The sequence below is a fragment of the Carlito syrichta genome, unplaced genomic scaffold (genome assembly GCF_000164805.1).
Source record: "Carlito syrichta isolate Samal-C Ts95f unplaced genomic scaffold, Tarsius_syrichta-2.0.1 Scaffold74290, whole genome shotgun sequence".
Taxonomy (NCBI): Eukaryota; Metazoa; Chordata; class Mammalia; order Primates; family Tarsiidae; genus Carlito; species Carlito syrichta.
In genome coordinates, this window is record NW_007018386.1 from 25,795 (window position 1) to 53,511 (window position 27,717).

At 43.2% G+C, this 27,717-nt stretch overlaps 1 protein-coding gene across 1 annotated transcript in view; it reads right to left on the bottom strand.

Annotated features, from left to right (window-relative positions):
- Window positions 1-27,717, bottom strand: part of PRKDC (protein kinase, DNA-activated, catalytic polypeptide) — a 134,460-nt gene that overhangs the window by 4,925 nt on the left and 101,818 nt on the right. Inside the window, exons 44-55 of the mRNA XM_008053434.2 lie at window positions 27,429-27,622; window positions 26,343-26,523; window positions 25,638-25,798; window positions 17,114-17,325; window positions 15,737-15,824; window positions 15,499-15,642; window positions 14,653-14,857; window positions 13,655-13,722; window positions 11,592-11,812; window positions 11,268-11,360; window positions 287-376; window positions 13-84 (exon numbers count right to left, since the gene is read on the bottom strand). Of these exons, the coding sequence (XP_008051625.2) occupies window positions 13-84; window positions 287-376; window positions 11,268-11,360; window positions 11,592-11,812; window positions 13,655-13,722; window positions 14,653-14,857; window positions 15,499-15,642; window positions 15,737-15,824; window positions 17,114-17,325; window positions 25,638-25,798; window positions 26,343-26,523; window positions 27,429-27,622 (1,729 nt within the window). The remainder of the gene's footprint in view (window positions 1-12; window positions 85-286; window positions 377-11,267; window positions 11,361-11,591; window positions 11,813-13,654; window positions 13,723-14,652; window positions 14,858-15,498; window positions 15,643-15,736; window positions 15,825-17,113; window positions 17,326-25,637; window positions 25,799-26,342; window positions 26,524-27,428; window positions 27,623-27,717) is intronic.

The following is a 27,717-nucleotide window of genomic DNA, read 5'->3' on the forward strand; positions in this document are numbered from 1 at the left end:
AGGTGGACTTACTTTAGGAGGTCGGCCGGCACTCTGCTTTCCATCTTCCTCAAAGATGTGACTGTTTCAGTCCGACTAGCCTTCCTGTGATTTAATGAGGAAATGTCTTGTTAGGAGGAAACAAATTTCTTGTGACTTGAAATTTAAGTTGTAAAACTCTTCATGTGGAAGTTCAAATACCGAGATTTTGATGATCTCGGGCAAAACTTTCTAAGAATCAAAAGTAAATATGCAACTCTGAGAAGAATGAACTAGCTAATACAAAGAAAATCAAAACAAAACTTACTCATACATTACCGCGTAAGCTCCAGCATTATATACTCCTGACATTTTTGCCAGCCATTCTTGATATTCCCTCCGCGGTGCTTTGGAATCACTAAAAGGCCGAACAATAAGTATGAGAATTAAGAAGATAAAGCTACTGTGAAGCAGCAGACCGGTGCAACTCTCACTGAGTAAAGCAGAGATAGGACCCAGCCGCCAGCAGACAGAGGTGCCTCAGCGATTCTGGAAGGATGAAGCACCCTGCACCACTAAACATATCTTTAAACACACAGAGACCAGAAAACAACAGCAGACGGGGAAATCCAGGCACTGCGTCCCCCACTGTGTGCCAGGCTTGCACAGGAACTGAAGCCCCACCTGGTGAACGAGAGTAGGTGAGTGTACCTAAGACACTTTGGGTCTGTTTTTCTTTTTTTCGAGTTGAATTCTCACTCTGCCGCCCAGACTGGAGTGCAGTGGCTGCTCCCGGCCACCGCAGCCTCGAGCTGCTGGGCTCCGGCGATCCTTCTGCGCAGCCTTCCAAGGAGCTGGAACTACAGGCGCGCGCTACCATGCCCGGCTGATTTTTTAATTTATTGTAGAGATGAGGTCTCGCCAAGTTGCCCAGGCGGGTCTCGAACCCGCGGGCTCAGGCAATTCACTCACCTCGGCCTCCCAAAGCGCGGGATTACAGGCTGAGCCACGGAACCCGGCCACTTTGGGTCTGTTGAGCCCTTCCCAGTCATGTGCAAGTCGCTGGTCCCATGTGGGAGGAGTGCTGGTCAGGGCACACTGGTGGGTAACCAGACTCCAAGCAGAAAAACAAAAAAAAACCTGCACTGGCTTTTCACCAGAGACCCGGCCGGCTCCCAGGCAAGGGAAAGCCCGCTTGCAGTGAACCTCCCTGGCACTCAGCCCATCTTCACAGCCAGACCTGGGAGAATCACCTCCAAGCCCTGCATGCCTACAGGGCAGAACCGCTTCCCTGACCCTTGTGGCAGGGAAATCGGTCTTCCTCAAGAGCAGAGTGTTGACTTCAATAGCGAGGGAGCAACACAAAAAACACCCACAGGCCTTCTTGCTGAGAAGGCTTTGGGGCTGCAGACTGCAGACAGCAGACGGGGAGGCCCATCCTCTCAGCCACTTTCTGCAGAGTGCTGGTGGCAGGGCCTGCTACACCTGCCTCACGGTGGAGCAAGGAGAGAAGTGAGCACCCCTCCCGCTCTCACTGAGTGACCTATACTGAACCACAGAAAGGGCCCTAGGACAGAGGGTCAGCGACTAGTTCCAAAGCAACACAACCGAAAGGAATTACAGAGAGGGAAGAGAGGCCTATCACAAATGAGGAAAAATCAACAACAACAAAAAATAGGCAATCCTCAGAGTACTAAAGAGACAGTGTCTGATAAAACAGCTATTAGAGTACAAACAATGAAACCCCCAACTCACAACGACCTGCCCCAGATGACAGTCACAGAAATCAGGGGTTGAATGTCTAAAATGAACAGAGAGATCCAGGAGAAACTAGAAGCAAAGCTCACTGAAGTCACACACGAAGTAAAAGCAGAGTTGGCCAATTTCAGAAAAACCTATTCTGAAATAATGGAAATGAAGAACTCTATCCTGGAAATCAAAAACAAAGTAACAAGCATAGTGAGCCAAGATTAACCAAGCAGAGGAAAGAATCTCAGAGCTTGAAGACCAAAATATGGAATTAACCCAGTCTGTCAAAAACATAGGAAAAAAGCTCAATAAGAAGGAACAAAGCCTCCAAGAGATATGGGATTATGTCAAGAAGCCAAATCTATACCTGATTAGTATCTCTGAAGCAGAAGGGGAAACTGAGAACACCAAAGAACATTCATGAAATCATCCAAGAAAACTTCCCACATCCCGCTAGAGAGGTGACCATTCAAGCACAAGAGATTCAGAGAAACCTCACAAAGTGTCACATAGGAAGACTACCCCCAAGATACATAATAATTCATCTTCATAAAGTAAGCATGAAAGAAAAAATCCTAAAGATGGCAAGAGAGAAAGGTTAGACTATTTACCAGAGAAGACCAATCAGAATTGTTCCAGACTTATCTGCTGAAATACTACAAGCCGGAAGGGACTGGAGTCCACTCTTTAACATTCTTAAAAATAAGCATTTCCAACCAAGAATTTCCTAACCTGCCAAGCTAAGCTTCATCGGTGATGGAGAAGTAAAATCCTTCCCAGACATCTAATCACTAACAGAATATGCCATCTCCAGACCAGCCCTTCAAGAGATGCTTAAGAAGCTGATGAACACGGCAAAAAAAAAAGAATGGTCATATCCATCACAAAAATACAGGCAAGCACAGTCAACAGAGCAGTCACAAAAATGAAAAAACACACATACATAAATACAAAAGTTAAAAGGAAACAAAGCACCCCCTAAGAGCCCTATGACAGGGATAAGCTTTCACATTTCAATAATCAATTGGAAATTGCCAGAGTGGCAAACTGGATAAAGAAGCATGATCCAACAGTCTGCTACCTCCAGGAAGCTTATCTCACTGCAAAAGACATCCACAGGCTCAAAATTGGGGGCTGGAAAATGGTCTTTCATACAAATGGAAAACAGAAGAAAGCAGGAGTAGCTATTCTGGTATCAGAAAAAGCAGACTTCAAACAATCAAAAGTTAAAAAGAACACTATATAATGAAAAAGGCTCAATTCATCAGCAAGAAATATTCATCATAAATATATATGCACCCAACACAGGAGCATCAAGTTTTATAAAACAACTATTAAGTAAGCTAAAAGAGGACACTGACTCTCATACTATCATAGTTAGAGACCTAAATACCCCACTAATAGCTCTAGATAGATCATCTAGGCAAAGAACCAACAAGGAGATCTAGAACCTTAACACTCAATCACATGAATTTAATAGACATCTACAGAGTATACATTCTATTCGTCAGCACATGGAACATATGCTAAGATCAATCACATTTTTGGACATAAGCATGAACAAATTTCTTTTTTTTTTTTTTGAGTTGGAGTCTCACTCTGTCAACCAGACTGGAGGGCAGTGGGTGCTCCCAGCCACCACAGCCTCGACCTGCTGGGCTCCGGCGAGCCTTCCGCCTCTGCCTTCCAAGTAGCTGGAACTACAGGTGTGTGCTACCACACCCGGCTAATGTTTTGATTTATTGTAGAGATGAGGTCTCACCAAGTTGCCCAGGTGGGTCTCAAACCTGCAGGCTCAGGCAATCCACTCACCTCCGCCTCCCAAGGCACGGGATTACAGGCTGAGCCACCGAGCTCAGCTGAACAAATTTCAAAAGATTGAAATAATAGCATGTATCCTCTCAGATCATACTGGAATAAAAATAGGATTCCCCCCAACACACACAAAAAAACATGCTGCTGAATGACTTCAGGATCAACATGGAGATCGAGACAGAACAAAAAGATTCCTGGAAACAAACGAAAATAAAGACATATCTTATCAAAATTCTGGGATGCCATGAAAACAGGTATTTTTTTAAAGACTAGAAAATATAGTTTATTTAGAAAGTAAATTAGCGAGGAGGAGAGAAAAGACTCACTTCTCCAAGGTAGGGGAGGGGGCCAAATCTTAGGTAAACATGGCGGCCATATCTCAATGAGTACATGGCCTGGCCAATGCTTAACAAAAACAATGGCTGAAGGCAGTGCTAAGAGGAAAATTCCTGGCATTGCATGCACACATTAAGAAAACAGAATGATCACAAGTAAATAGCCCAACAGCACACCAAAGAAACCTGGAAAGGCAAGATCATCTAAATCGTAACATTGGTAGAAGAATCCAGATCACCAAGATAAAAATCACAATTACAGGATATAAAAAACAGAAATATCATAGAAAAGATCAACAAGACAAAAAGCTGATTCTTTGAAAGAATTTATAAGACTGACAGACTTCTTGCCAGACTGACTAAAGAAAAAAAAGAGAAATTCAAGATGATCAGAGATTACTATGAACACCAGTATGCAAATAAACTAGAAAATTGAAAGGAAATGGAAGATTTTTAGACATCACACAACTTCCCAAGGTTGAAACAAGAAGAAACTGAAACTCTAAACAGATCAATATCAATCCAGTCATAAGAAATCTACTCCTTCAAAAAAGTCTCAGCTGGGCTCGGTGGCTCAGCCTGTAATCCCGCGCCTTTGGGAGTTTGAGGTGAGTGGATTGCCTGAGCCCACGGGTTCGAGACCCGCCTCGGCAACTTGGTGAGACCTCATCTCTACAATAAATCAAAAAATGAGCCGGGCGTGGTAGCGCGCGCCTGTAGTTCCAGCTACTTGGAAGCCTGAGGCGGAAGGATCGCCAGAGCCCAGCAGGTCGAGGCTGCGGTGGCCGGGAGTGACCGAGTGAGACTCCAACTCAAAAAAAAAAAGTCTCAAAATAAATGGCTTCCCAACTGAATTCTACAAGACATACAAAAAGGAGATGATACCAATCTTATTCAAAGTATTCTAGGCAATTGAGAAAGGCAGAATTTTCTCAAAATTAGTTTATAAAGCAAACATTATACTGAAACCCAAACCTGGCCAAAATTCAGCAAGGAAAGAGAATTACAGGCCAATCTTGATGAACATAGATGCAAAAATTTTCCAACAAGATTCTAGCAAATTGGATCCAACTACACATCTCAAGGATCATCCATGATGACCAAATGGGCTTTATTCCTGGGATGTAGGGCTAGTTCAATATTTGCAAGACTATAAACGTAATTTAGCACTTTTTTTTTTTTTTTTTGAGTTGGAGTCTCACTCCTTCACCCAGACTGGAGTGCAGTGGCATGCACGCTCACGGCCACCCCATCATCAACCTCCTGGGCTCCAGCAATCCTTCCATCTCAGCCTTCCAAGTAGCCTGAACTAAAGACGTGTGCTACCACACCCAGCTATTTGTTATTTTATTGTAGAGGCGCCGTCTTGCCAAGTTTTCCGGGCTAGTCTCAAACCCATGGGCTCAGGCAATCCACTGGCCTCAGCCTCCCAAAGTGCTGGAATTACAGGCTGAGCCATTGAGCCCGGATGTAATTTGGCACTTTAATAGATGAAAAACCAAGAACCACATGATTCTATCATTAGATGCAGAAAGAGCATTCAGTAAAATCCAGCATCCCTTCTTAATAAAAACTCTTGAACACCAAAGCATAGAAACAGTAAGAGCCATCTATGATAACTCACAGCCAACATTTTGCTCAGTGGGCAGAAGCTGGAAGCATCCCCACTAAGAACTGGAACAAGACAAGGATGCTCACTCTCCCCCCTCCTGTTCAGCACAGTGCTAGAAGTCCTAGCCAGAGCAATCAGGCAAAAGAAGGAAATCAGGATTATCAAAATAGGAAAACAGAAAGTTAAGCTATCCCTCTTTGCAGACTATATGATTTTATACCTTGAAAACCCTAAGGAGTCTGTCAAAAGTCTCCTTTCGCTGATAAATGACTTTGGTAAAGTCTTGGGTTACAAAAGCAATGTGCAAAAGACAGTTACATTTCCTTTTTTCTTTTTGAGTAGGAATCTCACTTTGTCACCCAGGCTGGAGTGCAGTGGCACGCTCACAGCCACCCCAGCACTGACCTGCTGGGCTCAGGCAATCCTTCCCTCTCAGCCTTCCAAGTAGCTGGAACTACAGGCGCGTGCTACCACACCTGGCTAATTTTTTAGTTTATCGTAGAGATGAGATCTTGCCAAGTTGCCCAGGCTGTTCTTGAACTTGTGTGTTCAGGCAATCCTCTTACCTCGGCCTCCCAAAGTGCTAGAATTACAGGCTTGAGGCACTGTACCTGGCTGACAGTTCCATTTCTGTACACCAGAAACAAGCAGACGGAGAACTAAATAAAAAGCATAATCCCATTTATAATATCCACACACACACACACTAAAAAAAATACCTTGGAATTCACCTAATCAGAGAAGTGAAAGACCTTTGCAATAAGATCTATAAAGCACTGCTTAAAGAAATCAAGGATGAAACAAAAAATAGAAATACATTCCATGCACATGGATAGAAAGAATCAATATTGTCAAGATGTCCATCTTAGCAAGGCAATCTAGAGATTCAGTGCAATAGCCATCAAATTACCAACATCATTTTCCTCAGTCCTGGAAACGACAATACAGAAGAAATTCCTAGGAAAACAGAAAAGAGCATGAATGGGCAAAACAATCTTCAGCAAAAAGAAAAAAGTAGGAGGTATCATACTTCCAGAATTTAAACTTAATTAAAAGGCTTCAGTAGCCAAAACAGCCTGGCATTTGTATAAAAATAGGCACATGGACCAATGGAACAGGACAGTGATTCCATAAGAAAAAACATGGTCTCTCAACCAGCTCATCTTTGACAAAGTCACCAATAACAATCACTGGAGAAAGGAGAACATATTTAGCAAATGGTGCTTGGAAAACTAGCTGACCACATGCAAAAGAATAAATACTCTTATCTATCACCATATTCAAAAATCAACTCTAAATGGATAAAAAACCTAAATGTAAAACCTCAAACTGCCGGGCTTGGTGGCTCAGCCTATAATCCTAGTGCTTAGGAGGCTGAGGTGAGTGGACTGCCTGAGCCCACGGGTTCGAGACCCGCCTGGACAACTTGGTGAGACCTCATCTCTACAAAAAATCAGCCGGGCGTGGTAGCGCGTGCCTGTAGTCCCAACTGCTTGGAAGGCTGAAGCGGAAGGATCGCCGGAGCCCAGCAGGTCGAAGCCGCAGTGGCCGGGAGCGGCCAGTGCACTCCAGTCTGGGCAACAGAGTGAGACTCCAACTGAAAACAAAAAACAAAAAACAAAAACCTCAAACTAAGAATCCTAGTAGAAGACGTAGGTAACAGCCTTAGGCACATAGGAAAGGCAACAAATTTTTGAACAAATCCCCAAAAGTGAATGCCATAAAAGCGAAGACAGACAAGTGGGACCTCATCAAATTAAAAAGCTTTTGCACAGCAAAAGAAACCATCAAGAGAATAGAGACAACCCACAGAATGGAAAAAAATATTTGCAAATTATGCATCTGACAACGGCATAACACCCAGATCTACAAGGAACTCAAATGAAGTGAAAGGACAAAAACAAACCACCTCATTAAAAAGTGGGCAAAGGACACAGACACTTCTCAAAGAAAGACAGATGAGCAGCCAACAGACACATGAAGAATGTTCAGCCTCACTAGTCATCAGAGAAATGCAAATCAAAACTACAGTGCGATACCACCTAACTCCGGTTAAGTCAAGTCATAAGGCAAAAAAACAGATGCTGAAATGGGTGCGGAGAAAAGGGAACGCTTCTACACTGCTGGTGGGAGTGCAAACTAGTTCAACCTCTATGGAAAGAAGTGTGGAGATTCCTAAAAGAACTAAAAATTGACTTTCGGTAGCATCCAGCAATCCCTCTCCTGGTAATATTCCCAGAGGAACATAAATTGTTCTACACAAAAGACACCTGCACACGCATATTTATTGCCACACTATTCACACTAGCAAAAACATGGAACCAACCCTACTGCCCAGTGGAAGAGGACGAGATAAAGAAAATGTGGTACATATACCCAATGGAGTATTATATAGCCATAAAGAAGAACAAAATAATGGACTCGCAGCAAACTGGATGGAGTTGGGAGACCATCACACTAAGTGAACAATTATGGAAACAAGGAACCGAATCCTGCATGTCCTCCCCCATAAGTGGGTCTTGAATATTGAGCCACGGTAGCAGGAGGGAGGGATCAGCAGTCACTGGGGGCTGCTGGCGGGAGAGGGAGAGAGACAGGGAGTGGGCGCCTGGTAACACAAAGGGTGCTTGGTCATGGCCAGGCCAAACTTCACCTGCAGGCAGCTTGTTTATGTAGCCAAACCCTACTTGTACTCCAAACTTCTATGAATATTTTATTTAATAAAATAAAAAAAAAGGAAAGACAAGATAAAGCCAGATGTGGTGGCTCACGCCTGTAATTCCACCACTTTGAGAGGCCAAGGTGGGAGGACGGCTTGAGGCCAGGCATTCAAGATCAGCCAGAAAAACATAGTGAGACCTCATCTCTACAAAAAATAAAAAGCTAGCCAGGTGTGATGGCTCATGCCCGTAGTCCCAGCTACTTGAGAGGCTGAGGTGGGAGGATCACCTTAAGTCAGCAGGTAAAAGCTGAGGTGAGCCATGACTGTGCCTTTGCATTCTAGCCTAGGTGACAAAACGTGACTCCAACTCAAAAAAAAAAAAAGTATTAGGAAAATATTTAGCATTATGTGATTTCAAAGGCAAAGATCACCAAGAATTCATCAGAAATTGACTTTTAATCATATTTAATGTTAACTTTTATTAACCTCCGCTTACCTTAATTGACCCATGTTACCTAGAATTCCAATAGACAATTATTTATTCTTAATTACACCTAAAGAAACTCAAGCTATTTCCTATGCAAAAGCTCAGGCACAAAACAATGAGATACAATACACTTTTCACTTTTGTGGAGAAGAATAAGACAAGCTAAACATAATTGTGTTTATTAGCCAGGCACAAGATTCTGCACCTCTGACCTAAAAGGAACCACAGTGAGGGCATAACAGCAGGAAGTGCCATGCACACCACTACCACAGACGGAAAGCCCAGGCAGTACTTGCTAGGAGGGATTAAAGTTTTTTGGTGGTTGTTGTTGAGCTGGAGTTTCACTCTTGTCGCCCAGACTGGAGTGCAGTGGCCGCTCCCGGCCACCGTGGCCTCGACCCAGCTGGGCTCGGTAGCTCAGCCTGTAATCCCACGCCTTTGGGAGGCTGAGATGAGTGGATTGCCTGAGCCCGCAGGTTCAAGATCCGCCTGGGCAAGTTGGCGAGACCTCATCTCTACAATAAATCAAAAAAATCAGCCGGGCGTGGAAGCACACACCTGTAGTTCCAGCTACTTGGAAGGCTGAGGCGGAAGGATCGCCGGAGCCCAGCAGGTTGAGGCTGTGGTGGCCGGGAGCGGCCACTGCACTCCACCCTGGACGACAGAGTGAGACTCCAGCTAAAAAAAAAAAAATGACTTTTTTTATTCATAACTAGACCACTGCTCCATCTTTCTTTACATTTCCAGGATGTAGACACACATGAACTCCACAATAGGATAAAGTATTTTTAAATGACCATGTGTGCTTAAAATGAACTTGAAAAGCTGTTTTCAAGAATTTTTTTTTTTTTTTTGAGTTGGAGTCTCACTCTGTCGCCCAGGCTGGAGTGCAGTGACATACTCATGGCCACCCCAGTGTCAACCTGCTGGGCTCCAGGGATCCTTCCGCCTCAGCCTTCCAAGTAGCAGGAACTACAGGCATGTGCTACCATGCCTGGCTCATTTTTGACTTATTGTAGAGATGAGGTCTCGCCAAGTTGCTAGGGCTGGTCTCGAACTCATGGGCTCAGGCAATCCACTCGCCTCGGTCTCTCAAAGTGCTAGGATTACAGGTTGAGTCACTGAGCCCAGCCTTCGATAATGTTTTATATGAAAAATGTAGTATCTCAGCAGTGGGAAACAATGTGATATATGTATGTTTAGGCATTTTTGGTTTGTGCCAAAGCTTTAACAAGGTTTCCCCCCAAAATCTAAAGACAAAACAATTTCAAAGCATGTGGCTTATCTGTTCAATCACGGTGAATCTTTTCTGAGTTGCTACTAAGTTAATTTCACAAATAGGTCACTTCATTTTAATAAAAATTCTCTCCTCCTAGCTTAAGCTGAAATGAAAACTCTTCAGTTGTAAAACTGCAAGACATTAAATGAAGAAAGAAACAGCAATGATTTTCATAATGGGGGCTGGAGTGCCTTGTTTTAACAGGTATCTGAAGTTCCACCTTTCAGCTCTCCTGCTGCCTCCACTTGCCCTGCGTGGCTCTGCATAACCACCTGCCTAGAGACAGAGGCGCCACATCCTGGGTTTCACACCACTGTCCATGACTCCCACTGGGCCAGAAACTCAGCACCAGAGTAAGATCAGAGTTTCTGAGGCCAGGAAGGCGTGTCCATCCGTTTCCCTGTCTTCCAGGGGAAGCAGAAACAGTTTGAGACAAAGGACTCAAACACCTGGAATTAAACGTTGGCAAACACTGCCTTATTTAGTAACTATTATCTGGGAAAGTGAACTTGATAAGAATATGCCTAATTTTTCAGCAACTGTTCCTGACTGATAACAGCATTGCTCCTATTTAAATACGTTCAGGACAGAAGGAGAAGACAACGAAGAGAAACAGGACTTGGGGTTGTTTCCAACCATTCCCTCTTCCTTCATCCTGTGGCCCAAAACTTGCCAACTCTGTCTTCAAAATGTCTCTCATGATGTTGTCCTATTTTTCTTTACAGACACAAACAGCAAATTTGAAAAAAACTTTTGATTAAAAAATATATGTTCAGTGTAGAAAACTTGGAAAATAAAGAAAAGCATAAAGAAAAATAAAAAGCATTCGTGTATCATGACCTAGAAGTTATCACCAGTAATCCCAGCAACACCACTTACAGACTAGGTGATGCAGGACAAGCTAGCTGACCTCTCTGGGCCTAAGCTTCCTCAACTGTACAGAAGTAATCATGATACTTACCTGGCAGGTTGTCGTGAGAAGCAAGTAAGTTCACACACATTAAGAACTGAGAATAGTGCCTAACACACAGAAAATGTGTAATTAAATGTTAGCTGCCAATCTTATTATTTATTTGCTTTTTTTCCTTCAAGATTTCTCTTTTCTTCAAAGTTAACACTTTTTCATTGTGGCAGAATATCTGCAACTACAGTTCCGCACCCCCACTCCGTTTGGCTCTTCACCAGCCAGAGGGAGGGGAACAGAGGGAGGGGAAAGGACAGGCAGGTTGGGGTCCCAACCTGTCGCTGGAAGCGGAGTGAAGGCACCGCACAAGAGACGGCCCTGCTGAGGGGGACTGTGCGTTTGGGTGGCCCTGTGGCAGCAGGGATGGGGGTGGTGCTGGAGAAGGAGCAGCCGGGCTTCACGTTACCTGTTATAAGCCACTCTCTCCTCTTGTGACATGGTACTCAAAAGAAGGTCCTTCAAGGTGGTCGTGTTTTCAATCCATTCAATTAACCCTAACCTGAAAGGGAAAATAAAGTCTGCAATAAATCCAAACGCTCTTTCTTCACCAGAAAAAAAGTTCTGTAGAGTGAAAGTAACACAGACTTCTCATGTCCTTTCTCCACCCACGCTCCCCACGCAGGTTCGCAAGTGCCTCTTAGTTCTGTTTGGCACCCCGTGGGCCTCAAGCTTGTCAGGGGCCTCCAAGCCCATCTCAGGACAGTCCATGAGGCCTCAGCCTGGGCCGCACCTGGAGGTCATGGGCACGACACGGTACGTGCGTAACCGCAAGTCTCTCTGACTGCAAGCAGCATCGCGGGACAGGATGACATTCATGACCTCGAAGAGCTGCTCGATGCGCTGGTCCTGCCGAAGGTCCTCTCCGCCTTTCACTAGGAAAGGGTACTCCTTCTCATCATGGCCGCGGATCACGATGCACTTCGGTTTTCTGATCGACACCAATACTTTCACCTTTAAAAATGAGAAAATGTTTTAGGTGCAATCCGAGACTAGTCCGTTCTATCACTGTCACAGGGAGAAAAGAGGCTGGGTTGGGTGGCTCATGCCTATGGTCCCAGCACTTTGGGAGGCCAAGGTGGAAGAGCAGCTTGAGCCCAGGAGTCCAAGACCAGACTGTGGGATAGCAAGAACCCATCACTATTTTGGGGGCGGGGGGGGAAGGAGAAAGGGAAGGCCGGTTCTGTGCATTCCTCACAGACAGAGTCAGGTGACAGAAAAGAACAGAGAGCCTAGGGCAGCAGACTTTAGGGCCAGCACAGTATTTCTGTAACCTGTTCATGCCTGACTGCTGTGCCTGTGAACACTTCATATTCCTGATTAAATAATTACCTATAGATCCACTTATATATCTTTAGCAACAAGCAATATCCAACATACAAGTTTTCTACTTAATTCTACACATTTTTTATAATGGATACTCACATACTGCTCACTCTTTGAGTTTATTTATAACCTTAAATATGATTTTTCCCCCCGAGTTGGAGTCTCACTCTGTCGCCCAGGCTGGAGTACGGTGGCACTCTCATGGCCACCCCAGTGTCGACCTGCTGGGTTCTGGTGATCCTTCCGCCTCAGCCTTCCAGGTAGCCGGAACTACAGGCACGCGCTACCATGCCTGGCTAATATTTTAATTTTATTGTAGAGATGAGGTCTCGTCAAGTTGCCCAGGTTGGTCTCAAACCTGAGGGCTCAAGCCATCCACTCACCTCGGCCTCTCAAAGTGCTGGGATTACAGGCTGAGCTACTGAGCCCGGCCTGATTGTTTCTGAAACACTGGAGATATTAAATTCAAGGCTGGGTGCAGTGGTGTACACCTGTCATCCCAGCACTTTGGGAGGCCAAGACAGGAGGTTTGCTTGAGCCCAGGAGTTTGAAACCAGCCCTGGGCAATACAACAAGATGCTGTCTCAACAAAAAATAAAAAAATAAGCTGAGCATAGTGGTATGTCCTAGCTACTAAGAAGGTAGGATTGCTTGAGTGAGCTCTGATTGTACCAGTGCAATCCAGTCTGGGTAATAGAGCGAGACCCTGTCTCTAAAAAAATTAAAACTTTTTTTAAAAAAGAAAGAAATTCTGTAAAGACTCGACTTAGAAAACTCCATACCTTAGAGATCAACTTGGAAAGTTAACCCTTTACCCGTTTAGAAGAAAAAAAAAAAGTGCAACTTGCTGCCTTGTTCATTTAATTTTACATAAATACAACCTTTTGAGGCTGAAGCAAATCTGACTGGTTTCCCCAATGTGAAAATAAAATATAAAAACTGCTCTCAGAGTTCTTTCTAAACAGAACTTGAGGATTACTAAAACATAGTAATCCTCTTTTTAAAAAATCTCAGGCTAGCTGGGCTCGGTGCCTCAGCCTGTAATCCCGCGCCTTTGGGAGGCTGAGGTGAGTGGATGGCCTGAGCCCGCGGGTTCGAGACCCGCCTGGGCAGCGAGACCTCATCTCTACAATCAATCAAAAAATCAGCAGACCTGTAGTTCCGGCTACTTGGAAGGCCGAGGCAGAAGGATCGCCGGAGCCCAACAGGCAAGGCTGCGGTGGCCGGGAGCGGCCACTGCACTCCAGTCTGGGCGACCGAGTGAGACTCCGACTCAAAAAAAAAAATCTCAGGATAAACGCTATAGCTGGAAGCACCGCTGAAAAGTATCCTTGGTTTAAAACAGGGAAGGGGTTACAACTGTCTCTTCTTTAGTAGGCAAATAGACCATTCTCATCCGTGAAGAGCTACGCCCCACCACTGACAATCTCACGATGGGGACAGGCTGCAAGCCTTTACACCTACACCTACCCGCTCATCAAACCCAGCGATCCGTGCATGGTACTCGGGCAATGGCTTGCCCCTGCCATCGTACTGACCTAGAACAAACCAAACAGTTGCTCAGATATAGCCTGTGTTAGACAGTCCCTGTACTTAAACCATGTCTCTTGACCCAATTTTTAAGAATCTAATCTAACATAAAATTTTTTTACCACAAGTTTTCATTGAAAGGAAATAGTCTTATTTTTTTCATGTTACTATTTCTCCATTTGACTGATCAATGGCTGTTAGTGTCCTATTCTAATAGCATAGACAAATTCCAAACAGAAATAAAACACTGCATTTTCTCAAGGCCAAAAAAGCTGCACAGCACGAGGCTTACACTTAAGTGTTTTTCTTGAAACTGACTGCATGTAACCGCACAGATGTTCATAATAACAGAGAAAAGTTTTTCTCCAAATATGTTTTTTCTTACATACCCTCAATGAGAACACGAATAACCAGATTAAGACATTTTTTCCTCTGGGAAATTCCAGGGTGAAGAACATGGACTGTACATAGATTCCCTCTGAAAAACCAGGCTTCACATCTAGCCAATGTGCTGTGTGTCTTTATTCTCAATGTCACAATCCTGTTTTCTACAGGTAAGTCATTGATCACTAGCTTGACAATTTAAATGGGGCTGACGTGTACATCCTAGGAAATAACCCGAAAAAGTTATTCAGGAGCAAAGCATGAGTACGTTTTCATAGGAAACCTATGATCCTGGTTACCATTATTACTAAAAGGAAATCTAGATACTTATCATAATCAGGAATATAAAAAAATTATGATCTCATTAGACATTTAATAAAGTGTGCTAATTCATAGTATTACAGATTTTTCCTGATGATGAAGTGAAATTCAAACTTCTTAACAAAAAGAGAGATAACTGCCAAGATACCAATGTGATCAGTCCAGAAACCAAGAGATCTTGCTATGACACTGTTGTCACAGCATGGTTGTGTCACCCCTGGAGGTTAACTCACCAGGAATCTCCAGCTCATCTCTCAGGAACTCCACTCTGAAGTTGCTCAGCCAGGGCGAGCATTCTTTCAGATTCCCAGGTGGCTTTGCATATTTGTTCATTTTAGAAAGCAGAGAACTGGTAATGTTGTTGAAGTCGCTGAGCTTCATGCTGGGCAGCTTAGTACCTCTTTCCCCAAAGTGCTTATCAAATTCTTTTCCAAAGGCCTAACATGAATAATAATTTATCACAGAGATTAACGTTTAGTTTGAACTTTGGAAAAAGGTTCTAACTTAAAAATGTTTGTAATAAACACATGCCCAATTCTATAGATTTCCTCTGTGCTTTTAAGATTTACATAGTTTTGCTTTCCTTGAGTAGCATGTGGAGCTAACCTGTAAGTATGCTATCAATGTATTGTAGAAAGCATCAGATCTAAAGCAAGTTCAAAACTGAACAGACATTTGAAATCCAGAACGTGCCGGGCTCAGTGGTTCAGCCCGTAATTTCGCGCCTTTGGGAGGTTGAGGTGAGTGGATTGCCTGAGCCCGCGGGTTCGAGACCTGCCTGGGCAGTGAGGCCTCATCTCTACAATAAATCAAATAATCAGCCAGGCGTGGTAGCGCACGCCTGTAATTCCGCCTACTCGGAAGGCTGAGGCGGAAGGATCACCGGAGCCCAGCAGGTCGAGGCTGCGGTGGCCAGGAGCGGCCGCTGCACTCCAGTCTGGGCGACCGAGTGAGACTCCAACTCAAAAAAAAAAAAAAAAAAAAAGAAAGAAATCCAGAACGTTAAGAAAACACTGAGTGTAAATACTGACTGTCACAAGGACTCTGTTCTCACAGAAGAAGGCTGTGCCCACCCATACCTGAATAAACGTCCTTCTGAAGGCCCCCAGGCCTGGAGCCTGTGGGTCACCCAGGGCTGCCCACATTCTTTCATACATTTTCTCAATGGCTTTTTTGTTTACAGGGGTTCGTGCTAGTTCAGCGTTTATATCATTGGTCCAGTCCTGTGTGGAAAGAAAAGGAAAAAAACCCAACAATCTAGATTGCAATTAATTTTTACTCAAGTTCTGTTTTATGTGCTAGAAGCTGTTCTATTACCTTAAAGAGTAATTCGGGATTAGAGAGCTGGTCTAGGGCATTGATAAAATCTTGAATCACTCCTCCTTGGTCCAACTTGGTTTTAATCCTATAACAAAATTTATCAAGTTTAGGTAATCAAACATCTCCCAAAAATCAAAGCCTATAACACACACACATATATATATAAGATGATGTATACTTCATATAGTTACAAATGAAGAATGAAATATCTATTCTGTTAAGAGGTGAGGCTCTCAGAAATCTTCTTGCAACTGATGTAGACAATTTGATGTAAACAGTTCCTGAAGATATGTTACAAAAGGAAAGGTCACTTGACATATTCTCTTTCAAATATCTTTCTATTCTTTCACTTTTTAAAAACAATCCCGTTGCAGGTGACTGTTCCACTATGGTACAGGGGCAAAGCCTTGGAAGCCGGAGGTGGTGTGTGCACAGCCACTCCATCCACAAACTGGACAAAAACAGGGTCTCCCTCCTGCTCGTCTTCTCAAAATCAAAGCACTCAAAAGGCTGAGACAAATGAGCTCACGACAAAAAAAGCTCTTGATGGAGAATGTCAATGAAACACCATGCACTCACAAAGCACTCTTGCAAAAGTGATTCACCACTGCTCGTTTGTCAGCTGTCTTACTCAGCTATCAACCAGGGAAATCAACAGGATGACACTTCAGGATGTCTACTGAGTCCAATTATAAAGGGGAGTCTTCCTATATCTTTTACATTAAAGCACAATTTCAGGAATTCATTTTAAAAAGTATCTCACCTAGTCTGTCTCAACCATCAGGGTAATAACTATGCACATAAGGGTAGAATGTTTCACGAATAACACCGCAAGACGAAAAGCATTTTAAAAAGAGATAAATCCTACAGCAAGTGACAACCAGAGTAGATACATTCAACAGATGTCTAGGATTTCCTGTTCTTCAGTGATAGCGCTATAATTTGAAAACACAAGTTGGTCAGGCACATTGGCTCATGCCTCATCCCAGTAATCAGGGAGGTCAAGATGGGAGGATCGCTTGAGCCCAGGAGTTCGAGGCCAGCCTGGGAAACACAGCAAGCCTCTGTCACTATAAAAAATCGAAAAACTAGCTGAGTGTGGTATGTGCATACCTGTGCTACTGGTAAGGCTGAGGCAGAAGAATTGCCTGAGCCCAGAAGGTCAAGGCTGCAGCGAGCCGTGACTGTGTCACTGCACTTCAGCCTGGGCGGCAGAATGAGACCCCAGAGTTGGGAAGCAAAAAAAAAAGGAAACATAAGCGTCTATGTGCTGGGTGGAATATACACATTTTAAAATATATACATTAATATACAAAATATATACTTTTTGAAAACCTGCAGTATTTGATCAACCAAATTTTTCTGTAATATTACCTTGCCACAAACTCCTTATTCTTATGACCGGCAGAAGTATCTTTAAAGGAATAACTTTCACTGCTTATTATAAAAGGATACACAATTGCCTGGGGGTAGTTATCAGCAATGTCTTCCACAGTGTGCTGAACAGCCACAGCTTCGTCCTTGTCCAGTAAGGCCACCATGTGGCTGATCCAGCCAATGAACTGCCAGCAGGGAATGGAAGACATCTAAAACAGAGAGCAGTGACTTAACAATGAATAAAACATCTAACACTGTATTATTGCGGAAGTAGTATATGTCCAATAAGACAAAAAAACAGAAACACAAGATAAAAAGTCTTCTATGCCTCAGCTTGCTCCAGTGAAGGCAACCACTGGATCCTCTCAGACACCGCTGTGCATCTGCACACATATCGCTTTTTTTTTTTGGTAGAGATGTGATCTCACTATGTTGCCTAGGCTGATCTTGAACTCATGGGCTCAAGTGATCCTCCCACCTCAACCTTCCAAAGTGCTGAGATTATAGGCATGAGCCACTACACCCAGCCATATCCTGTTTTGCATGTGTGTATTTTTTTTTTTTTAACAAGAATCACACTAGATATGCTGTTGCTCGTTTTTCTTAAATGGATGTATAGGTAGGTTACCTCATTCCTTTTACTAGCTGTATTCTTATTCCATCTTATTTTACTATTCTCTAAAATCAATTTTTTTTTTTTTGAGTTGGAGTCTCACTCTGTCACCCAGACTGAAGTGCAGTGGCCGCTCCTGGCCACTGCAGCCTCAATCTGCTGGGCTCTGGCGATCCTTCCGCCTCAGCCTTCTGAGTAGCCAGAATTACAGGCACGTGCTACCATGCCCGGCTGATTTTTTGATTTATTGTAGAGATGAGGTCTCACCAAGTTGCCCAGGCGGATCTCGAACCCACGGGCTCAGGCAATCCGCTCACCTCAGCCTCCCAAAGCACAGGATTACAGGATGAGCCACCGAGCCCAGCTTAAAATGAATCTTTTCTAATTGTTTGCTTTTACAAGTAATGTTAATGAACATTCCTATAAATATACTTCACTGTACTTGTGGTATATGCCTGTTGGATAAATTCCTAGAACCAAAATCACAGTGTGAACCTTAACAATTATAATTAACATTTTAGATTTCCCTCTAAAAACATTTCTCAAATTTTCATTCCTAAAAGTATTACATTGACTGTAATCCTAAATTCCTACCAACATGGGACACAATGAACTTTTAAAATCACTGTCAATCTGAGAAGTGGAAAACATCCAATTTACATTTTCACATTTCATTCTCAGTGAGGCTGAACATTCCATGTTGATTTGCCTTATCATGTATGCATTTCCTCTGACCATCTTCTACTGGTCTACTATGACCATTTATTTTGTAGACAGGAGATGTCACCTCTTTGCTGCTCATAAATCTTGATTTTTTTTTTCAGTTTGTTCAACTTCGTATATGACATTTTATTTTTCTGTATGGAAGTGTCCATTGTTTTCCTTTGTGCCTCCTGGATTTCACCTCTTTATTCCAAGACCATTTGAAAAAGGCGTTCGTGCTTTCCTCCAACACTTTTAGGGTGTCCTTTTAAAGATAAAACCTGGCATACCTGGAGTGCTGGCATGAGGCGAGAGCGGGCAAGCTTCCTGACCGTGTCTGGGAGCCGAGGACGGTGTGGAATGTGAGGAAGAGACACGCCAACCCACACAGCTCACATGAGCACATAAAAGAGGCCAGCTGCTCCACTGCAAGTATCTACCAGGTGTCCCAATAATCATGAGGAAATACTCCACTTATTTTCTCACAAATTCAAAGTGCTATTTTTATCATAGATAAAGTCATTTTGGAGCCAATAAAACCATAGTGATGGGGAAGAGGCAAGAGGGCAAGGGAACAGGTTTGAAGTATGAGTCTCCGCGAAAACGAGTGTGCACACAGACTCTCTGTATGAGTGGGGGTGCTGGTGGGTGGGTGAAAGTCCGTCTGAGGGGAGACTTGGGTTTGTGCACCCAGGGCTCTCTTCCGGAGGTAACCACAACCCACCACTGCCCTGAGACTGGAGCCCCCTGAGTGCAGGATTGTCTGCCATTCTCCAGGCTCTCTTGAGAGGAGGCACAGAGAACAGCTGCTCCTCACTACCTGGCACCTAGCCCATGCCATCACCCGCGGCAGCAGACTGGGCACAAGCCCCAGGAGCCATGGAAAAGGCAGGGTGTGAAAATCTGGAATGCAGCCCTGCCACTGGTGAAGAGAAGCAGACTGGCGCCACCATCTCTGTCCCAGGACTGGGCAGAGACCTGCAGTGCCCCGCCCAGCTCTGTCTGGCCTCCAACCTGGGACCCAGAGGACACCCCCACTGGGACCTGGAGAGACAGACGCCCCTCCCCCATGCTGGAACAGGCACAGGCATGTCAGATCTGAGTGGGGGACTTGACAACAACAGCAGAAGCAGCAGAGCTGCATGAGTCCAGATCTGATCTATCCTCTTCCCACAATAGTCTGTGAGGCATCTGACCCATGCCGAGAGCAACCCTATTGGCCTATGCTGAGAATGGAGGGGACAAGCAGGAGACCACAGCCACTCCTTTAACATGGTGACAGAAGCCAAAAGGGACCTGGAGTTACAGAAACAACCACAGAGCGAGTTTTTTGTTGTTTTAGCTTTAGTTTTGGGGTTTTTTCTCTTCTTTCTTTCTGTTTTGTTTACATTTTCATACTTGCTTTGTTTCTGCTATTTTTTTTTTCTTTCAGATTTTCTATTTGTGGATGGGTATTTTTGAGGGCAAGGACATCAACAGGATTTTTTTGTTGTTGCTGTTTGTTTATATGATTGTATACTGTGGTTTTTTTTTTCTTTGTTTCTCTGTTTATTTGTTAGTTGGTATGCATGTCTGGTTTCTGTCTTCTCTCTTTCCACCTTCCTTTCATCTTCCTCCTTCCTTTTTCCATTCTTTTCCTTTTTCTTATCTCATTTCACTTTAAGGGGGCAAACATACACCCCCACTACGTGGACAGATTGTAAGGTGATGGAAAGTGGGTTTCTGGGGGCCCATACATCTGTCAGCAAATATTAAGATCTGCAGATAGCTCTGAATCACAGTTTCCCCTTAATTAAATCTCAAAACTGTAAAAAGCACAGCCCCCTCATTGCCAGTCCAGCTTCAAAATTGAATAAAGTCAGAGGATCTACATGAGGAAAAACAGGTGATTGAGCAAATAGAAGTAAAAGCTATCTCCGCTCTGACTGAACAGCAGAATTAAAGAAGAGGTTTAAAAGGGGGGGGGGACCTACACAAAAGAAGAAAAACCAAAGGAAGAATATGGGTCCCATACAGACTCCTGGGAAAAAATGAGAATACAGACTTCAGAACTCAAGCATTGAAGAGCCCCCAGAATGACTGATCTCAAACCACAAACCCAGATTTCAAGATATTAATAGAGAGAATGACTAGAAATGAAGAGAGACAAGAGGAAAGAATGAAGAAGTTGACAACTGAGATAACAGCAATAAAGGATGCAGTGAATGAAGTAAACAACAAATTGATAAGCATGGAAAGCAAAATTAACCAACCAGAAGAAAGAATCTCAGAGTTTCAGGACCAAAATATGGAACTAACCCAAACTGTTAAAAACACAGAAAAGAAGCTTAAAGAGACAGAACAAAGCCTCCAAGAGATGAGTGATTATATCAAGAGGCCAAACCTATCATTAATTGGAATCACTGAGGCAGACAGAGAGACAGAGACCACCCTGGAACAAACATTCCATAAAATTATCCAAGAAAACTTCCCTTGTCTCATCAGAGATGTGACCACTCAAACACAAGAGATTCAGAGAACCCCTGCAAGGCATTAAATGAGAAGACCAACACCTAGACACATAGTAATTAGCTTACACCAAGTAAGTAGGTATGAAAGAAAAAAATCCTAAATGTGCAATCCTAAATGAGAAAGATCAGATTACCTATCAGGGAAGACAAATTAGAACAGCAGCAGATTTATCTATAGAAACACGGCGGGCTAGAGGAGACTGGAGTCCAATTTTCAAAGTTCTCAAAGGTAAACAATTTCAATCAAGAATTTCCTACCCAGCTATGCTGTTTCATTAGCGATGGAGAATTAATATCCTTCCCAGATGTTCAATCCCTAAGAATTTATGCCATCTCTAGGCCAGCTCTACAAGAAACACTTAAAGTATTAAACACAGAAGGAAGAAAGAAAGAAAAAAAGAACGACAAAGCCCTTTATAAGAATGCAGTAAAAAGATTGAAAACACACAAAAATCAACTCAAAAATCAAAAGAAAGACAACAAACAAATAAATAGCAGCAACAACACAAAGGTTATAAGAATCTCATGACAGGGATAAACTCTCACATCTTAATAATTAGCCTGAAGGTAAGAATGGCAAATTGGATAAAATATCATGATACAACAACATGTTGTCTCCAAGAGACTCATCTCACCAGAAAGGATGCTCACAGGCTCAAAGTAAGAGGATGGAAAACAAATTTTCAGGCAAATGGACACAAAAGAAAGCAAGAGTTGTGTTCTTAATATCAGACAAAATAGCCTTTAAGCTATCAAAAATTTAAAAAGATACGGAAGGTCCTACATAATGATAAAAGGGTCAATCAATCAACAAGAAATACCTATCCTAAACATATATGTATACAACATAGGAGCACCAACTTTCATAAAGCAGCTCCTAGGTGAACTAAAATAAGATACTGACTCTAGCACTATCATATCTGGGGACTTAAGTACCCCACTAACAACCTTAGACAGATAAAAAAGACAAAAAAAAAAAAAATCAAGAAAGAGATCCGGAACCTCAATGTGACACTTGACCAGAGAACTTAAAAGATACCTATAGAACATTCCACCCAACAACTATGGAATATACTGTCTACTCATCATCACATGGAATGTACTCTAAGATCAACCACATCCTTTGTCATAAATCAAGCATAAACAAATTTCACAAGATTGAAATATTGCCATGTACGTTCTCAGACCACAGAGAAATAAAAATAAATATCAACACCAACAAAGTTCCTCCAAAACCCACAAAGACATGGACACTAAACAGCATGATGCTGAACAACTCACGGGTCAACACAGAATTCAAAACTGAAATTAAAAGATTCCTGGAAACAAATGAAAATGAAGAAACACCTTGCCAAAATCTCTGGGATGCCATGAAAACAGTACTAAGAGGGGAATTAATATCTCTACAAACACACATGAAGAAAATGGAAAGATCACAAGTTAATAGCCTAAAAAAATCACTTAAGGAAGCTGGAAAAGCAAAACCACCAAAATCCTAACTTCACCAGAAGAATCTATTTCACCAAAATAAAACCTGAAATTCGGGACATAGAAGACAAAAATATAATACCAAAAAAATCAATGAAACAAAAAGCTGCTTTTTTGAAAGGATAAACAAAATTGATGGACTCCTAGCTAGACTGACCAAGAAAAAGAGAGAAAAAGCCCATATAAACACAATCAGAAACGCAAAAGATCAAGTCATAACTGACCCCAAAGAAATACAAAAGATTATCAGAGATTACTATGTACACTTGTATGGAAACACACTTGAAAACCTAAATGAAATGGAGGGCATTCAGACATCACACAACCTCCCAAGGTTGAAACAAGAGGAAATCAGGCCCTAAATTAGACCAATAACCACCCAGGAAATTGACTATGTCATAAGAAAACTACCTACAAAAAAAAGCCCTGGACCAGATGGCTTTCCAGCAGACTTCTACAAAACATACAAGGAGGAGCTGATACCAATCCTATTGAAAGTATTCCAGGCAATCGAGAAAGATGGAACTGTCCCAAATCATCTTATGAAGCTAACATCACATTGATACCCAAACTGGATAAAGATCCAACAAAGAAAGAAAACTACAGGTCAATATACTTGATGAATATAGATGCAAAAATTCTCAACAAGATTCTAGCAAACTGGATCCAACAATACATCTCAACAATCACCCAGTATAGAGATTCCAGAAGCAAAGCCTCAATTTCTCAGTCCGCTCATCTTTGACAAAGTCTCCACCTATTCAGGAAATGGTGGGGAGAGGAGAACCTATTCAGGAAATGGTGCTGGGAAAACTGGTTGACCATATGCAGAAGATTCAAACAGGACCCCTACCCTATCTTTCCACTTACACAAAAATTAATTCTAAATGGATTAGAGACCTAAATATAAAACCTCAAACTATTTTCTAGAACCTTAGAAAATGCAGGAGACACCCTTATGGAAATCGGAACTGGCAACCAATTCCTGATCAAAACCCCAAGTGCACATGCCATAAGAGATAAGATAGACAAGTGGGACCTCATCAAACTGAGAAGCTTCTGCATAGCCAAAGAAACCATCAAGAGAGTAAGAAGACAGCCCACAGAATGAGAAAAAATATTTGCCAACTGTATATCTGACAAAGGTCTAACACCTAGGATTTACAAGGAGCTAAAACATGCTGAAAAGAAAAAAACAAACAGCCCTATTACAAAGTGGGCAGAAGATATGAATAGACACTTCGCAAAAGAAGACCTACAAGCAGCCAACAGATACATGACAAAATGCTCAGGCTCAATTGTCATCAAAGAAATGCAAATAAAACCACACTGGGATACCTACCACCTAACTCCAGTCAGGAAGGCTGTCATCAATAACTCAAAAAATAACAGATGCCAGAGAGGATGAGGGGGAAGGGTAACACTTCTACACTGTTGGTGGGAGTGTAAACTAGTACAACTTCTGTGGAAAACAGTTTGGTGATTCCTAAAAGATCTAAAAATCAACCTTCTGTACAAGCCCACAATCCCCCTTCTGGGAATATACTTGGAGGAACTCAAATCACTCTATGAAAAAGATACCTGCACATGCATGTTTACTGCAGCGTTATTCACAATAGCAAATACATGGAACCAGTGCCGCCCATCGAAAGGGGACTGGATAAAAAAAATAAGTGGTACATATACACAATAGAATATTATGCAGCTATAAAGAAGGACAAAATTATCAGCTTTGCAGCAACTTGGATGGCCTTAAGAGTCTATAATACTCAGTGATCTATCACAGAAACAAAGAATTGAGTACTACATGTTCTCACTCATGTCAGCGGACCTTGAACAATTAACAATACTAAGCCGGGCTTGGTGGCTCAGCCTGTAATCCTGCGCCTTGGGAGGCAAGGTGAATGGATTGCCTGAGCCTGCAGGTTCGAGACCCGCCTGGGCAACTTGGCGAGACCTCATCTCTACAATAAATAAAAAAATCAACCGGGCGTGGTAGCGCACGTCTGTAATTCCAGCTACGTGGAAGGCTGAGCGGAAGGATCACCGGAGCCCAGCAGGTCGAGGCTGCGGTGGCTGGGAGCGGCCACTGCACTCCAGTCTGGGTGACCGAGTGAGACTCCAACTCAAAAAACAAAAACCACAATGCTATAAGAAAGGAATTGGCAGTAGTGGGAAACTGCTGGGGGGGTGGGGTTGACAGCTGAGGGAAACAGCTAGGAGAGGGAGGGGCACACCTCAGCAACGGTAACCTGCATAATGAACATTTATATACCTAACCCTAAATTTTACCCCACATCTTTTTTAAAAAATGAAGTTTTTTAACTATTTGTTCTCTTATTTTTAAGAAAAACATATATATGGTACATTTCAGAATTTACCCCAATCTCTTTTCAAAACCCACAGAGAAAGCCTGCTACTCAGAATCCACACAAGGACGGTGGGTGCAGTTAGGGCCCTGATAGTCATGTTGTATCTCCTCAGCCCAGAGACCAGCACTATTTAAAAATCTACTATGTAAAGCCAGGAGAGAACCACGTAATGCTCTGAACTCAAAGCTTGGCCTTATTTTCTAGACTGTACACCTGTAAAGTCAACTAAGAAGCCCCTCAGATGGCCTTCCACACTTTGCAGGTGACACCAACAGAACCCTCCTGCACACAGAGCCCCAAGGACAGGAGTGCGGCCAGCAAGGAAGCCCTGGGGGGTGACGGCAGCAGGCGTGGCAACGAGCGGGCTGTCCCCACACCACACGTGGCTCTCGCTCACGGGACCTGGGCCCTCCGGACATGGGGGCTACACGCACCAGGTGTGGGATGCAGCTCCAACTTGCTCATCCCACCCCTAGGTTCAATGACAGACGTCATAAAGCACCCGCAGACATTACAGACCACAGCTTCACCTGCATGGGCAGGAAGCTGTCCCACACAAGGCCAACGTCTCTGTTCCCATGCCTCACTGCCACTTCTTTGGTTCCCTGTTCAGACACAGCGGCCTTATCAACACCCACAGAGGAAAATGGGTGAATGTGAACACTCTTTTACATGCTTTAAATTGCCCATGTCCTTAGAATGTAGCAGAATTCAATGGTGGTTGGATGAATCAAATTATAATGTATGCATTGTACACAGTAGTATGTTTGGATATAAATAAAAGTGTCTTTAGTTCTAGAAAGTCCCTTTCTACTCACTTGAATAAATAGACCAACCTCTTTTGTCATGATGCACAAAGTCTCCTCTGGATACCGTTCTATAATCTGAAGTAATCTAGGAAACTTCAGCCTGGCTTTGTTGGAATTCAGTTTTAAAGCTTTCAACATTTTCTCCACCACAAGTGCTGGATATGCCTGCATTTCTACAGAATCAGCAACTATCAAGGACAGCAAAGAACAAGGGTCAACATATTTACTTATTTAAAAATAATAAATTTAACAAATGATTACATTTTCCCTTTCTGGTTTCTATTTTGTCATACGTCACTGTTCTCTTTTATATTTCCACTTTAGACCATGAACACCAGACACATGTCAGTGCTTCTACCCTGAAGCTGAATCCTCCCATGAGAGTCCCCCTTCTGCATGGAGCAGTCTGTATCCTGGGCTGGGAACCTAAGGTGCAGCTACTGGTTATGAGTTTACTCTAGGAGCAAGAGGCAGGCCACATGAGCCAGTAACAGTGGAGCTGCAAGCAGAATGTGAAAGTACCAATTAAGCAAATGCAAACAGAGGAGACAGCCCGACTCCATTTAAATGCAGTTCATGTTCCTCAAGAGGCCACTGTCTCTTAAAAAGACAACAGACTTCTCCCAAAATATTTTTCATTGGAAAACAAACAGGAAGCCCAAAGTATCCACATAATTCATAAGTCTTAGTGCTGACATAACAGAATACTAGTTTTTTTTCTTTCAGTATTACCTGATGCATTCTCTTCCTCCTTGCGCAGCTGCTGGTCACAGAAATCTGCCAGCGTCATGTACGCATCAATCACCCTGACTGCAGGCCCGTGGTCCCAGGAGGAAGGCTGGGTCTCCTCCTCAGTCGCCTGCGCGGCCTTGGTGAGGTGAAGGAATGCCTTCTGGTACAGACCTGTGATCACCTGAAATTCACAGACAATTCAGACAACCTGTGAGTGCAAGTGAAGATTGCTCAAAGAACTCTACTTTCCACTTATGATTCACGATGCAGATAGATCAACAGCTCCAAAATAACACCAAAAGCTATTTAACCAGAAAAGGAAAACCTGCCCTGGCTATAAAAGAGTGTGCAGTTCCAGTAAGATCCTGAGCACCTGAGCACGTGACCGCCCAGACAAAAACGCACATGTCTGGCATGGACCGGGTGGTGCACAAGCCACACAGAGCAGGACCCGGTCAGCAGGCATGTGGCTGCGGGGAACCAGGGAGGCGGAGGCCGGCCTGCACCACTTGAATGAATAGATCAGAAGGAGAAAACAAGGCCACACAACTAACGTGAGGCAGGACGGGTGAGCTGGAGAGGAAGCAGGTGCCTGTCAGAATACAAAATGATCCGAAAGACGCTTAAGCAAAGCCGGCACTAAGTAGAAAGTGGAAAATGCTGATTTGCCCCAGAAGCTGGTGGGACGTCTCAATGGTGATGGGTGGTGAAATTTCACGAACATAGGGCTGAGGTGGAAGGACTGCCTGAGCCCAAGCAGGTGTAGGCTGTGGTGGCTGTGAGTGTGCCACTGCACTCCAGCCTGGGCAACAGAGTGAGACTCCAACTCAAAAAAAATTCATTAACCAAATTCATGAAAGAACTGTCTACATCAATCCAACAAAAATGATAAACATCTCAGTTTTAACATTTAAAGATCTGTTATCATTCAAATCAACAGGAAACAGAGTATGTCAATTTCCCACAAAAGAAACATATTTTAAAAACACAAAGCAATGCCCTCATTATTACTTTCCTGCAACCTGAAGGCTGCACATGAAAGACACACACAGCACACAAACATGAAACACTTCCAGCATGCATTACCTTCTCTGTATCCTCTGAACTGGATCCAGAAAGCTCCAAGATTCTTCTTGCCTTGCTGTCTTCCACTTCAGCAAGGCAGGCTGGCTCACTGCTGAGAGCGTGAGCCATGATCCTATAAGTTGTACCCAGGAGAATGTTCTGATCACAGAAAGCCAAAATGTTTTTGCTTAAGTAGCTTGATGGGATGTTCTCATCTGTTGGATTAAAAAAAGATTTCTTTCTGAAATTAAAAAGAAGAAATTCATACTATACACAAGTTGTGTTCTACTAAGAAATTAATTAAAATATT